The sequence below is a fragment of the Plectropomus leopardus genome, chromosome 18, assembly GCF_026936395.1.
Source record: "Plectropomus leopardus strain MGB_pleo_1.0 chromosome 18, ASM2693639v1, whole genome shotgun sequence".
NCBI classification, from domain to species: domain Eukaryota; kingdom Metazoa; phylum Chordata; class Actinopteri; order Perciformes; family Serranidae; genus Plectropomus; species Plectropomus leopardus.
In genome coordinates, this window is record NC_142193.1 from 9,111,407 (window position 1) to 9,127,654 (window position 16,248).

At 40.7% G+C, this 16,248-nt stretch overlaps 1 protein-coding gene across 1 annotated transcript in view; it reads right to left on the reverse strand.

The window, feature by feature from the left end:
• Positions 1–16,248, reverse strand: part of shank1 (SH3 and multiple ankyrin repeat domains 1) — a 133,486-nt gene that overhangs the window by 35,350 nt on the left and 81,888 nt on the right. The window contains exons 25-26 of the mRNA XM_042505266.2: positions 12,128–15,638; positions 8,992–9,882 (exon numbers count right to left, since the gene is read on the reverse strand). Of these exons, the coding sequence (XP_042361200.2) occupies positions 8,992–9,882; positions 12,128–15,638 (4,402 nt within the window). The remainder of the gene's footprint in view (positions 1–8,991; positions 9,883–12,127; positions 15,639–16,248) is intronic.

Here is a 16,248-nt window from a genome sequence, read left to right on the forward strand (position 1 = left end):
TACAGCATGTTGAGGCAGTTTATACTATAGCTAGCTGAAAAAATGGTCCTACTGTTGAGGCAGTTTATAGTAAAGCTAGTTGAAAAAACGGTCCATAAAGTCAAGATTTTGAGCAATTTGAGCCAAATTACAGTATGGGAAAAAAAGCCATAGCTCAGGAAAAATGGTCAAAAAAGTGATCACTCCAAATGTTAAAACAAGTCATAGTACAGCATGTTGAGGTAGTTTATAGTATAGCTAGCTGAAAAAACGGTCCAAAAAGTCAAGATTTTAAACGTTTTAAGCCAAATTACAGTATGGCAAAAAAGCCATACTATAGCTCAGGAAAAATGGTCAAAAAAATGATCACTCCAAATGTTAAAACAAGTCATAGTACAGCATGTTGAGGCAGTTTATAGTATAGTTAGCTGAAAAAAATATTTTAAAAAAGTCAATATTTTGAGCATTTTAAGCCAAATTACAGTATGGCACAAAAGGCTATACTATAGCTCAGGAAAAACTTTGAAAAAAGTGATCACTCCAAATGTTAGAATAAGTTATAGTACAGCATGTTGAGGCAATTTATAGTATAGCTAGCTGAAAAAACAGTCCAAAAAGTCAAGATTTTAAACGTTTTAAGCCGAATTACAGTATGGCAAAAAAAAAGCCATACTATAGCTCAGGAAAAATTGTCAAAAAAGTGATCACTCCAAATGTTAAAATAAGTCATAGTACAGCATGCTGAGACAGTTTATAATATCGCCTGCTGAAAAAATGATCCGAAAAGTCAATATTTTGAGTGTTTTGGCCAAAGTAGAGAAAAAAGCCATACTATAGCTCAGGGAACAATGGTCAGAAAAGTGATCACTCCAGCTGTTAAAATAATTCACAGTACAGTATGTTGAGGCAGTTTATACTATAGCCTTTTGAAAAAACAATTCAAAAAGAAAATATTTTAAACTTTTTAAACCAAATTACCCTATAGCAAAAAAAAACTCCTACTGCAGGACAGGGAAAAATTGTCAAAAAAGTGATCACTTTAAATGTTAAAAGAAGTCACAGTACAGCATGTTGTAGCAGTTTATAGTAAAGCCTGTTGTAAAAAACAGTCCAAAAAGTCAATATGTTAAACATTTTAAGCCATATCACAGTATGGCAAAAAAAAGCCATACGAAAGCACAGGGAAAAATGGTTGAAAATCTCATTGTTCTAAATGTTAAAATAAGTCACAGTACAGCACGTTGAGGCAGTTTATAGTATAGCCTGTTGAAAACACAGTCAAAAAAGCCAGTATATTGAGCCTTTTGAGTCAAATTAAAGAATGTCAAAGCCAGACTATAGGACAGGGACAAATGGTCAAAAAAGTGATCGCTCCAAATGTTAAAATAAGTTACAGTACATCATGTTAAGGCAGTTTTTAGTCTGGTCTGTTGAAAAAATGCTCAAAAAATTCAGTAGTTGTGAGCTTTTTTTTTGCCAAATTACAGAATGGCAAAAAGCCATGGTGTAGAATTTCCATAAATGGTCAAAAAAGACATGGTTTCAAATATTTAAAAAAGTCATAGTACAGCATGCTGAAGATGTTACTATCTATAAAGGTTTGAAATAGATGCTTCTTCCCTATATTTCATCCCATTTAATTCTGAAGTCGCATAATCTGGGTACTCGGTCAAAGAATAGCTTGTTAGTACACGTTCCCCAAATCAGAACTGAACTAGGAAAACTGTCATTCTCTTATGGTGCACCTTATACATGGAATAATCTGTAAAGGAACTTAAACTTGGACGCTCTTCCATAATTACGGCTATACAAATGCATTATTTCAGATTGATTTTAATTATAATTTCTACATTTTACCATGTTGTTTTCCTGTCTATTTTTAGCTATTTACATTGCTATTATTGTTTGTTGTTTTGTATCATTCTGTCTACTTTTTTTTGATTGCTTATTTTTTAAATGCCTTTTTCACACTCAGCATTATTAATAATTAGGTTCTTCCTCAATGATTTCCCGAGTCTTAAATAAAGGTTTGAATGAATGACAAAAACATCATACTATAGCAAGTCGAGAAATGGTCGAGAAAAAAGTCATAGTACAGCATGCTCAAGACGTTTACAGTATGGCTTGTTGAAAAAAAGGTCCAAAAAGTCTTTTAAAGCCAAGGTATCGTATGTCGAAAAATGGTCAAAATAGTCATGCTTCCAAATGTCGAAAAGTGTCATAGCATAGAATTTAAGTATTTTTTAGCATGGCATGTTGAAAAAAAAAAAAAAAAAACAGTCCAAAAAGTTAATAATCAAAGTGTTTTAAAGCCAAAGTATAGTATGTCGAAAAAAGCCATACTATAACCCGTTGAAAAAACGTAACAAAAATGATCGCTCCAAATGTTGAAAAAAGTCATAATATAGCATGTTTAAGGAGTTTATAATATAGCATGTTGAGAAAACTGTCCAAAAAGTCATTTTTAAAGTATGTCAATGTATGGTGTAATCAAAGTGTTTTAAAGTATGTCAGAAAAAAAGCCATTCTATAGCATTCTATAGACGAAAACTGGTCAAAAAAGTGTTTAAAAATGTAAAAAAAAACAGTCATATTATAGCACGTTTAAGTATTTTTTTAGCATGGCATGTTGAATAAGAAGTTTACAGAAGTTAGGAAACCTCAGCTTACTTCTCAAACCACAAGGAGAACAAAACTGAGATAGCACTAAACTGCTATCTCTGTAAGGACACCGGGACCGGCCAGCCTCCTCCTGGATCCTTGGAATAGCACAGCAGTGACTGAACCGGAACCTCTTATCTTCAGCCAGCAACCCAAGAAACTCTTCTCCCACTACTGGACTGGCAAGTGACATCTGGGCATAGCATTAGGACATAAGTACAGGCTGAGCAAGACTGTTTGCTTTGTCTTTCATCATATCGTGTGTACCATGTATTGATATAATGCTACTAAATGAGTTGTTGTGATATCTTTGTTATTAGGTTACCGGTTGATTTGGATTTAGTTTGTTCATGCCTCACACACACAGGGTCTTGCATGCAACTGAACACCCTTTTTTAATGAAGGCACCATGTTTACATATTAGATACATACATACACTTAGAAATTGGCTCTCAAAATGCTGAAAAAAGTTGTAGTACAGCATGTTGAAAAAACGTCAATATTTTAAATGTTTTAAAGTCATAGTATAGTATGTCAAAAACACCATACTATAGCACAAGAATTCTTAAACATTGCCATGTCAAGGACCTCCCTGCTGCATTTTTATTTATTTATTTATTTTTGATTACATGTACATTATAATGGAAGCTATCGAAAATCAAACACACAACTTCTTAGTATATTTTCCCTATTTAATTAATAATAATCAGTCTTCATGCCTGTGACATTTTTCCACATACTATACAACTGCGGTTTTTTTTTTATTTTACGTTTTTCGACATGCTAAAGTATGGCGTTTTTGGCCATTTTTTCAACATTGTATGCTATGGCACGACACTACAAGCTATAATATGTAATTTGCAGCCATTTTTACTACATGTCAAAATTTGCCATTTTTCGACATACTATACTATGGCACTCGACCATTTTTTCAACATGATAAATCATGATGGTTTTGCCCTTTATTTGCCTTTAATTTCACTTGCTATACTATAACATGTCTCTACAAGCTATAATATGTCATTTTCAGCCATTTTTATGACATGTCAAAATTTGCCATTTGTCAACATACTACACTGGCGTTTTTGGCCATTTTTTCAACATGTTAAATTATGATGTTTATGACCTGTTATGATGTTTCTGGTCTTTTATTCGACATTGTATACTATGACATGTCTCTACAAGCTATAATATGTTGTTTTAAGCCATTTTTACTTACATGCCAACATTTGATGTTTTTCGACATACTATACTATGGCATTACCGGCCTTTTTTTTTTTACATGCTAAATTATGACGTTTAAGGCCTTTTATTTGACATTGTACACTATGACATGTCTCTACAAGCTATAATTTGTTGTTTTCAGCCATTGTTTTGACATGTCAACATGTGACATTTTTCAACATACTATACTATAGCCTGTTTGGGCCATTTTTTTGACATTGTATACTATGACGCGTCTCTACAAGCTATAATATGTAATTTCAGCCATCTTTTTGACTTGCCAAAAATTCATATTTTTGGACATATACTATACTATGGCGTTTTCGGCCATTTTTTCCACATCCTAAATTATGACATTTCTGGCCTTTTATTCGACCTTGAATACTATGACGTGTCTCTACAATCTACAATATGTCGTTTTCAGCAATTGTTTCGACATATCAAAATGTGACATTTTTCAACATACTATACTATAGTGTTTTCCACCATTTTGTCGACATGCTAAATTATGACTTTTTTGGGCTTTATTTTGACATTGTATACTACGACGTGTCTCTGAAAGCTATAATATGTCTTTTTCAGCCATTGTTTTGACATGTCAAAATTTGATGTTTTTTGGCATACTTTACCAGGGGTTCCCAAACTTTGCCATGCCAAAGACCCCCAAATTGCATTCGCCTATGGCGCAGACCCCTGCTGCATTCTTTTTTTATATTACATGTACGTTATAATGACAACTATCACAAATCAAGCATAAAACTTCTTAATATATTTTCCTTATTTTATTAATAATCAGTCTTTCTGCATAAACATTCATTCATTCATTCATTTTCCGTAACTGCTTGTCCTCCCAAGGGTCGCGGGGGGGCTGGAGCCAATCCCAAAAAAGTTGTCCCTTGCCCCTTATGAGGGGCTTATATTACCAACAAACAGAGGAAACTTAAATGTTTCCCGATTCACATTCTCTGCACTATATTGATTTATATATATATATATATATATATATATATATATATATGGCTGCCAAGTTGGATCAAAGACTGTCATCCTGTGATGTGTCCTGTGTTTAAATGTAATTTAAAACAAATTTCCTGCAACTCTTCATCACCTGCCCTTGTCTATAATAGTAACATTAAGGTTGTCGAGAACAGCATAACTTCTTCTACAGCTGCTAACAGCCCACCATCATTCCCAGTTAGAGAATGGGAGAAATCAAAGCAAGGCAGTTAGGGTGGGGCACCAGGCCTCCAAAAAACTAAATCCGCCCCTGATAAAAATGGAAGTAATGGAGAGCAGCTGGATGTATTGTCGTATTTATTAAGAATTCCATCTAAAGTCTGACTTTTGAACAGCTAATCCTATCAACTTGTTTTAGAAAGTCAATAAAGTGGAGAATCTAAGCTTTCCACTGATATCAGATATGCCCAGTTTAGACATCCAGCAAGCCAAACAACAAGGGTTGAGAAGGCTTTGTCCCACCTTCTGTGTCCCAATTGGAGGAAAATTTCAATGTCCATGTGTTTTTCTCGCAAATTTAAATACACACGTAAGGAAAACAAGAAAAAGTACATGTGCTTGTTTACACTGAAACATACCCAAAAATAACAGTGTAGCACGACAGAGCTCAACAAAAGGCAAGACCAAGACAGTAAAATGAGGGTGAACAGCTAGAATGATTTTTTCGAACAAGCGGCCTCGCAACACTGTAGCTGATTCTTGTCACAAAAGCTGATACAGCAGGAGAAGGACAGGCAGGACAACGACCTCTTTGGAGATTTTAGGTGAGTAACTTATTTTTTACTGTGTACTTTACGTGAATCTCTTTGTACGACTCTCATAGGGAATCAAATGTTAAAATGAAAGAATATAAATGTGTAATGTGCAACATTGACATGCTGCTCAAGGCTGGATATATTTGTTCACCAAAGTGACTTTGGTGTTGTTTTTTGTATTTTATAACAAACTGTGCGGCGTCAAAACTGGGGGAAACAACAGGTGCTATGACCCGATGCAAGAGTACGATTTAAAGAAAAAAGCTGAATGCACTGTGCTGAATGGGATCAAAATGTGTATCAGCCATAATATCTGTTGTGTTAACACCACAGACCCGTACTAATTGTACTACTTGTGTTTTCAGCTGCTGGAAAGGAGGAGAGCTATCTTGGCCAAAGAAGAAATGGATGTTTGGAGAGGAATCACAATAGACATGATATCAAATGAGGATGACGACACAGCTGACAGGGAAGCTGCGGATGATGAGGCCACCATCCTTTAAAAGCCAGGAGCCCTCTGAACTATGTGCTATTCTTCAGGAAAGACTGGAAGGGAACCCAAAATATGTATCAACACACCACAAAAGGCTGCCTATTGGGCCACCGGCACCAACTGCATACGACCCCGAAGCAGCAAAGAGACATTTCAAGCATCTCATGTAATAAGAACAACTCTGCTGTGATGCTTTTTTTTGTTCTTCTGGTTTTTTTCAAATAAAGCTTTACTATTTTTCAATATGTTCCTAGCAAATGTGTCATTTTTCTCAATTAAGGTGTCTTCAGTAACTTGTATAATAATAATAATAATAATAATAACAGTAATAATAAATAATTTTTATAATTATTATAGTAATATTAATGGGAGGGGCAAATTACCATATGTAGCCTATGTCCCGGAGGTGACCAAGGAGTAAGGGATTTACTGTACAATCATAGGTGTTTTTTATTTTTAAATGTCTGTGGTTTAATCCAATGGTAGGAGACCCGTGGTTGGGAGACCAGCCAGGTCAGAAGCAAGTGTTATTCAAATGTTAATGACAGCTATTCACACTTCCACTGTGCAGCAGGGTGTATGTAAACAGTATCAAGGTGAGAAAGCCACCCCCCCAGTCCCTAGGACTGGGGGAGGTTTTTACATGTAAATGGAAATGCTGTGAGCTATACAAATGCATGTCACATTTTTGACAGCATACTACACTATGACGTTTACGTGCCATTTCTGACGACATACTATACTATAATGTTTTTGTCACATTTTTGTGCCTTGTTTTTTTCAAATTTGGAGGACATACTGTACTTTATGTTTTTAAGCCATTTTGGACGATATACTATGCGATATTTTCCTGCCATTTTGGACAACATACTATACTATGAAGCTTTTAAGCCATTTTAGATGATATACTATACTATGATTACTTTTATGCAAATTTGGATAACAAACTATACTACTATACTATGATTTTTTTTGCCATTTTGAACAAAATACTATCCTATGACGTTTTGGTCACACTTTGATGACATACTATACTATGACATTTTGGTGTTATTTTTGACGACATAGTATACTATGACGTTTTGGTCCCATTTTTAACGACATACTACACTATGACGTCACATTATTGATGACATGCTATACCATGATGTTTTTGTGTCATTTTTGAAGACATACTATACTATGACGTTATGGTCACTTTTTTGACGAGATGCTATACTATGATGCTTTATTCACACTTTTGACGACATACTATTATTACCACTATTATTTTTTTAAAAACATGCTATACTTCTTTTTGCAAATTTGGATGACATACTATACTATGACTTTTTTTGGCCATTTTGGAAGATATACTTTACTATGATATTTTCATGCCATTTTGGATGAAATACTCTACTATGATTTTTTAATATGATTTTGGGTGACATACTACACTATGAAATGGTTTTTGTCAGTTTGGACAACATACTATACTATGACCTTTTTGTGCCATTTAGGACAACATACAATATTGATCATTTGTTTTTTCCATTTTGTATAACACGTTATACCGTGATGTTTTTATGCCATTTTGGATGACAAACTATACTGCCATTTTGGTCGTTTGTTATACAGACTTTTTCATGCTACTTTGGCTGACATACTATAGTATGACTCTTAAATGCTTGTTTTGATTACTTATATTCTGTGACTTTTTTATGCTATTATGGACAATATAGTACACAATGACTATTTTTTATCTATTCACGATGACCTACTGTACCATAACTTCTTCATGCAACTTAGGACAACATACTATACGATAATGTTTACAAGCTATTTATTACAAAATAATACATCTTTTTTGACATACTATACTCTGACTTTAAAAAAAATGGATTGACATACAATACATTCAATGTATTTATTTATTTATTTTGTCAACATACAATACTATGCTCTTCTTGTTTGCTCTTTCAACATGCTACATTATGATTTTTTAGTTTTTTGACATCCTATAACATGACTTTGCAAGATGTTTTTGACATACTACACTATGACTTGTTTGGACATTCTTGACTATGAGTTTTTTTAGTGTACATTACTATGACTGTGTTTTTAACCCTGACATAGTATACAGTAGGGTTTTTTTAAATTTTCATCAGCATACTATACCGTGACTTAAAAAAAACACTTTGGCATATTATACTATGTCTTTTTTCTGGACATACAATACTATGACTTCTTTTTCAATACAATTGTATAGGTCTTTCTTGTGAATTTCTTAGTTTTTACGACATAGTACACAATCACTTTTTTAGACATACTATACTATGACTTTTTTCATCATATTATACTGTTCCTTTTGTTTTTTTGCCATGCCTTACTTGGGCTTGGGTTTTTTTCAACGTACTATATTATAACTTTTTTTGGACATACTATACACTATACTATGATTTTTTTTTTTCGACATACTATAACTTTAAGGTTATTTAAATACTACCTTTCAACATACAATACTATGACTTTTTTACATACCTTACTATGACTTTTTTTACATACTATACTCTGACTTTATATTTGTTTTTTCAACATAATACTATGACTTATTTAGTTTGTTTTTTTACATACTACCATACTATAGTTTTTTTTTAACATACTCTACTGTGACATTGTTTGTCAAACTATACCATGCCATTTTTAATAACATACTACACTGTGACATTTGTATGGCATGTTTTTGTCATATAATAGTATTTTTTATGCTATACAGTGAGATTTTTTAAAATACTTTTTATAATATGTGAAAATGAATGCAACCAATTATAAATATTCCAAAGACATGTGACGGTCAATGATGATGGATTATTGCAGCCCTACCTGTCCATTACGGTCCTCAGGGCCCGTTCTATGTTCATGCGGTGGCCTACACGCGTCACACCCAGATCAAGATAGTCGTCCTTGGTTAGGGAGGGCAGGTGGGTGCCGTCAATCTCGTTGTCCAGGAAACGCTCTCTGTGTTCACCCAGGTTCAGGTATCCTAGCCAATCTGCAACATCATACTTGGTCCAGTAGGGCAGCGGCTTGGAAGCAAAAGGTTTTGTAGGGGAAGGGGGCGGTAGATGGGGGTAACTTAGGCATGTAGGTGGAGGATGAGGGTGCAAGGGCGGAGAAGAGGTCCCAGACAGAAAGTGAGTTGGAGAGAGGGATCGAGAAACAACTAAGGTGGAGTTTGGAGGAGGAGGGGCACCGGAGGGGGCAAACAGGGGAGGAGAGGGAGAGAAATAGGGATCTCCAAGAGGGTTCCCAGGTGATGGTGGGGTGATTGAACCTCGAAGGTCATACATGGCACTGTATAGGGGTGTAGTGGGGAGAAGCGGAAGAGATGACGGCCGTGGTGGACCCAGCTTGGGCCTCTCTGATGGGGAGATGAGGGGACTGGGTGCTCGTCTACGCTGGAGCATGTGTGATTCTGCTTTGCGGGATTCTCGACTGGGGATGAATTGGAATTCTAGGGCTTTGGTCCGGTAGACAGGTCTGTGTTTGGGGGAGGTGGGGTATGGGGAATAAGATGTAGGGGACAGCGGGGAATGGGAACGTGGAGGCTGACAGGCAGCTGGAGGTTGAGGGGATGGGGATCGTCCCCAGTTAGGGTACTGGGACGCAGGGGTGGGGGAGGGAGATAACGATGGCTGTGATAACGAGATTGGAGACGGTGACTGGGATCGAGCCGAGGGGGGGCTCAGAGCTGAGGCGGAGTCTTCTGAAAATCTGTGAATTGAGAGGGAGGGACATTGTTACAAATAAAAAGAATGATAGAAAACAAAATGAAAAACAAGCACACACATTTACAGGGAACTTTTTAACCTAGACCCTATTTTTCAAATGAGGGACTAGTGGAGACAACATTTTTAAAAAAAATTTTCAGGTATTTAAAGAGACAACTTCAACCACAGCAGCAAAACAGGCTGCAATTAGGGGTGTGCGATATGACGATATTAGATCATGAAGAATTAGAATGTGTCCACAATCTGCCATCACAGAGAGATCGTTGTATCCTGATACAGTGCACATTCTACCTGTTGTAGTTCTATGCTAATACACGCGACACATCCAAACTTCCATGCAGAGCTGCAAAGGGAGGATGTGTTAATGATCAGCTGATACAGCTCCAGAGAAAGCAGCTCCCCTCTGCTGTGTGACTGCATATAACGTGAAGTGTATTGTTCTGCATTTTAACATATTTCAAGGTTGCCAACTCGCTCCTGGCATGTGACACGTGCTTTCATTGTCAGTTTCACGCTCTCATGCTGCCCAGGCAAATCTCACGCCAAAACACTGAGACAGCAGAAGCGTTGAACAAGCATGTAACGCAGTGAAGGACTGACTGTAGAATACAGCTGATTATTTGACAACTAAGCAGCCTTTCATTATCATGGAAGTCATATATCAAAATGAAAACAGTGTTGAGTTTGAGTTTCGATAACATTTCACCTGACAAAAGATATGGTTCCAATAAAAACAGTGGATAACAAAATTGCACACAGATTTAAATCTTTTCAAAAAGGTACTAGGTACTAGGCTAAAGTACTTTAGCCTAAATCTTCTGTTATTCTTTTATATTTAAGGCTATATTTAAATCAGGAAATTAGCTCAGTTGTACTGTTCAGTAGCATGCACAATAGTCTTAAAATCCAAAATGAAGAAGAATTGTGATAAAATCATGACTGTGATCCTACCTTAAAAAAAACATGATATGATATTTTTGGTATATTGCCCACCCCTAGCTGCAATGTAATCCTTATGGGCAATATGGCAATGACAATTCATGTCAACTGCAAGTGTTTGTTTTTTGCCACTTTGCCAAATTATGGAAAGGAAAACCTTACAGAGAAATGAAACATTTTTCTTTACCTTTTACTGATATGGTCTGTTTATGATTGTGTATATCCATGTCTTGCTCAAGGAGAAATTCATTCTGAAATCTCACATAGTTTTTTGCATTGTCGAAATCAGCTCAATATTCAGCCATGACATTAAAAATATTTTAGATAAACTGAGCAGGGCTTTTTGTACCCAAACACAACAAATTCTTCTGAGCACTCCTCTCTCCAACTCTTACCAACATTTTCACTATTGTCTCTCCTGCAACAATTCTCACAAAAATTCCAGAAACACGTCTTCTTGAGCGATACTTGGTCACAGTAGAAAGCAGACCAGATAAAGGGAAGGAAAATCATTTTATTTCTCTTAAGGCTCCTTTTTGAAATATCACACATTGTTTTATAACAATCTGAGCCTGTCAGTAGCAAAAATAAGCTCTTTGAATGGCCCTAAATTGACAGTGCACAGTTGTCCATGAGATAACATTGCAACCTGTTTGGCCTCTCTCAGTACAGGACCAGTTTTACATATTGCTGTTTCCATTTGTCAGTTAGACACAAAAACATGGGAAGTTGAAAAAAATACAAAGGTTTTCCTTTCAGGGACATGTTGGTAAAAACTGTCAAGCATTTTTTAGAACCTGTGGATTAAAATGATTTCGTACTGTCAACATCTCATTAATGCACATAGATAATAAAGTCCATCAGACATTATAATGTTTCAAGTTTGACAAAATTTTCTCTCCTTTGGCCTTACTGTCTCACAACAGGCTGCAAGTTCAAGTATGTGTCAAAGTTTTATGTTCTTCCTGACAGAAAGGAGTGTGGAAGTTATTCTATTATCTGCTTCTGCTTCTGAGAGAAACACATGGAAAAAGCCAGAGAAATAAAAGGAGTGGTTTACACAGTATAGATGCAACACTTATACAACACATAAACAGACATTTTTCACAGAAGACTTGAACATCAAGAGTGGAAGGTAAAGAACTCAAAATTGGCTAAATGATTCATTAACACAGGTGAAATATGAACAGAATGACAATGTCGTGCATCAACAATAACATAACATGTAGTTCATGCTGTGACAACAACAACAAAAAAAAAGCCAAAAAAAAGTTTTCATTGATGTGTACCTGTGTCTACTCAGTGGTCTCTGGCCGCTCCAGCTGTCCTTGGTTCTTTGTTGCAGTTTACTGCTCAGCTCATTGATGATGCTCGGCTTCATACTTGATGCAGGTGGGTAAATCTTCTTCCCCTCTAAAAGTGCCCCAGACTGGTCACCGGACATCTGCCCCTCACCCCACAAAGGCTTCATCTCAGGAGTACGGGGACGATCAAAGTACGGTGAAACGGGACGTCCCAAATTCTGCACATCCCTGACCCCATATCCATCTCGGCTACTTTCATCAACTCCCTCCTCGACCTCTTCCTCTTCCTGCTCCTCCCTTCGTCTGTGGGAGTGGAAGGATGCAGGAGCGGTGCTGGTTTGTCTGTGTAGATCACTGCGACCTCCTTCTCTGAACCTGTTGGTTTTTGGATAGGTGGAGGCTGCTGCTGTGGCATTCTGCATCTCAAAAGTTTGTCCATCCAAGTAGCTCATGTAAGACTCCAAAAAATCACCTCCCCTTTCTGATTCCCCTGTCCCACCTCCCCCTCCCATTCGTCCTCCTCTATCCCCTCGGTCCAGCCTGTCTCCCCGGACACTGGCTAGGATGCTGTCCAGGTGGTGGTCACTGCTGCTGCGGCTGTCCAGCTCTTCAATCCCAGAGTCCACCACCGTCTCCTGGGACTCTCCTTTCTTGGTAGTAGGGGGAGGACGGTGGTGATCCCCTGTCCTGCGAGTCCCCGTGGTGGCGGTGGAGGATGTTGTGTGCGTGGTGTGCGTTCGCTCCTGGTAGAGCTGAGTGGAGGTGCTTGTTGTGGTGGCAGCAGTGGTGGTTGTAGCGGCACAGCTAGCGGTCGTGGCGTGTGAGTCAGTGCCCCTAAGAGGAGCAGAGGTGGCAGCAACAGAGGAGTGCGGTGGGGGACCACGGTAGGCCGGGGGTGGAGCGACTGAGTGAGGGGGAGGTGTTGGGGAAGAGCGCCCAGAAGTGTGAGAGCTGTTGTAAAGGTGGTGGGGGTGGGACATAGAGAAGGGTCTATGATAGGATCCGGGAGGAGGTGGTGGTGAGACTGACGGGGGAGGTGGAGGTCCTGCTGTAGAGCTAGGTTGCAGGGTAGAGGGCGAATGAGAGGGCGGAGGGTTGGGGGACGTTTGGGAGGGAGAGGGCGCCGACTGAGTCAGGTTAGCCACCTCACTGTCATAAGATGTGAGGCTGGAGGCAGTGGAGTCCCCCGCCTGAGGCGAGGGCAGGGGAGTATGAGCAGGAAACCCACTTCCAAATGTTTCTTTTTGGGGGGGTGGAGGGGGTGGTGGTGGAGGAGGAGGTGGAGGTGGAGGGGGTGGGACCTGCTGTTGGCGGGAAGCTAGGCTGTTGGGGCGCATCCCATGTTGTGAGTACCCTGACATTCCCCCAATGCCCCTGTCGAAGCTGTTAGCAAACTCTAATGGAGGTGGGAGAGGGTCTGCGTAGACAAACTCATCATCCGCATCAACTGAGGGGGCAGGGGGAGGAAGAACCATCAGACCACTCCCAGTGCTCCCAGTAGTGTTTGTAGTCTGCTGAGTACTGGGTGGAGGAGAGGGAGGGGTGAGGGACAAGACATAGGCATCAGATTGGCTCTCCATCCTCAAAAAAGAGGGCCTCTGAGGCGGCTGAGACTGGGACGCCTGCTGAACAGCACTCTCAGCTGCTGCCGCACTGGCAGCAGCCTGCTCTACCCTCCTCATGTACCCCTCTCTCTCTTTGTCCCTCTCTCTTTCTCTTGATAGCTCCCTCTCCCGTTCCCTCGACCTCTCCCGCTCCCTCTCCTTATAGGTTGGCTGATACGGCTGAGACTGGTAGTGGTGTGTGTGGACTGTTTTGTCCTCCGAGAAGCGAACTCTTAGCCCCTCCCGAGTACCTCCTCCCTCCCGCTCCCTCTCTCCTCCACCACTCTCCTCACTCCACACACTCCCAACTCCTCTGAGGATTCTAGGTGAGGGCGGGCGGCCAACAGTGGCCGTGGTGGCAGCCAGAGAGGACGAAGTGACCAGGTAAGAGGAGCTGGAGGATTGGGCGGCGGACGACACTGACTGAGAGGTGACAGCAGATGAAGGAAACACCACACTCGACATCTGGCGGGTAAAGTGGTGCTCCGGTCCTCTCCTTAACCTGTTGTCATCTCTCAGAGCACGCTCTCTGGCAGCCAGGGCAAGACCTAATGGCGATGTGGGGTCAAGAGCCTTTCCCGTCAGAGGGTGAATGAAGGTGGTGGAAGTGGGGGGTGCTGGCTGCCTGCCTGCTGCTGTGTACAAATCAGTGGGCACAGACTTAGGCTGATAGTCCAGGGCAGGTGAGGAGTACTCAGGTAGGCCAAAGGCTGGAGGCATACTACGAGTGTGATGGATAAAGGTGTCCCCAGAGAACATGCCCTCGTCAATAGACTTGGACGGACGCAGCCGTGTTGATGAACTCTCAGCCTGTGTGCTAAGCTGTTGTTGTGACACTTGAGTCCTTGTTATTCCATCAGTTACTCCCCCGAGACTCACATCCTCCTCAGCAGACATGAACAAGGAAGCACTCTTTCTGCGGGCTTCATGAAACCGTTCCCTGTCTCGGCGAGCTGCGCCAACAATGGCAGCCCCAAACTGGCTGGTAAAGTCCAGATTATCCTGGGCTCGCATAGAAGGCAAGGATGGAGGCGGCGGTGCTGGGATGGAAGGCGGGGCCGGGGGCTGTGGAGCAGGAGTGGAGGGAGGGAGGGGTGTTTTGGAATCATCTGTCTCCCCTGATGCAGGAACATCTGCCTCCACACTGCTGCCCTGACTGCTGCGTCCACTGCTGCTGGTTGAAGGGGCCTTGACGATGATGGTGGGGATGGGGATGGAGCTTTTCTCCAATGAGCCCTTACCCCCTAGTGTACCCTGGCCCATGCGCAGGTCCTCTACTTTTGATTGCTTCACCAGGGGGCCCTTACCTCTCCGGGCCCCTCCTTTAGGACCGCCTGCTCCAGCTCCAGCTGCACTGCGGTCTGCCCGCTGGGGTTGACTCTGGGTAGTCTGTTGTTGCTGGGGCATTACAGTGGCAATGCTGGATGGGGGGACAGCAGTGCTGTAGCCTCTCCTAAGACCTGCTGCCTTGGCCCCTCCACCAGCTCCTATGCCAGCTCCAACAGGCTCCCCAGTATAGGCAACCTTCCGCGAAGCAGTCCTGCTTTGAGCAGTATGTGCAGCTGCGTGTGCATATGGGGTTGTGTGATCCACCGCTCCACCACTAGGGCCAGCGCTGGGACCACCTGCCCTTTCCCTACCCCCATGGGTAAAGTGCACTGACTGGGAGTAGGGCTGATAGTGCGCAGAGGTGGATGTGGACTGGGACACGGAGACAGAGGGCTGCTGGGATGACTTTGCTCTCCAACCTAGTGGTGGAGCAGAAGAAAACGGAGGGTCTGGTGGAGCTGTAGTGGGAGGAGGAGGGATGTCGTCTGGTCCAGGCACTGACAGACTGCGGGCAAACTTCATGGCTGGAGGATGCAGGAACTGCCTCTCCTCCTCAGGCACCCCTGCAGGACAGCATTCATAAATCGAGAGAAAACAAATTGGATTGAAATAGAGATTTACAGATGGTGTGGGGTGAGAATAAAAGAGGCTGATGAAGAAGAAAAGAAGATAAGTTCTGGGGCGAATAAGAGAGAGAGAGGGAATAGAGCCAGAGAAAAGAAAAGCTGAGGGTAATCTATGAGAGTGTCTGTCTAAATCTGACTGCCCGTCTACCTGCCAGCGAGTCTGTCCTCAGTTCTTATGTCTGTTAGTAGGTAAGTCAGTTAGTACTATATATTCCACAAACAAGTAGCAACTAGGCAGCATCACACAGCAGCATTTGTTTAGTTGGTCATCAGAGAGCACATTACTATTTCAGAAGGGGAGTTAGCAAAGCCATAGTGAGCAACAAACCAGAAAATAATCCACCAGAATAAAGCAAGGAGATTAGTGGCACTACTGTATGTAACAAATAGTAGTAAGGTGAGTATCAGACACACAGACATCTTATTTTTACAGTACAGCTATAGTAAGGTGCGTTATAACATACGATCAGATACAGATACAAAGTGTGCACATTTTTGGCCACAGACAAGACAGTGTTGGCCACAGACAAACACGTCAGCACAGTGC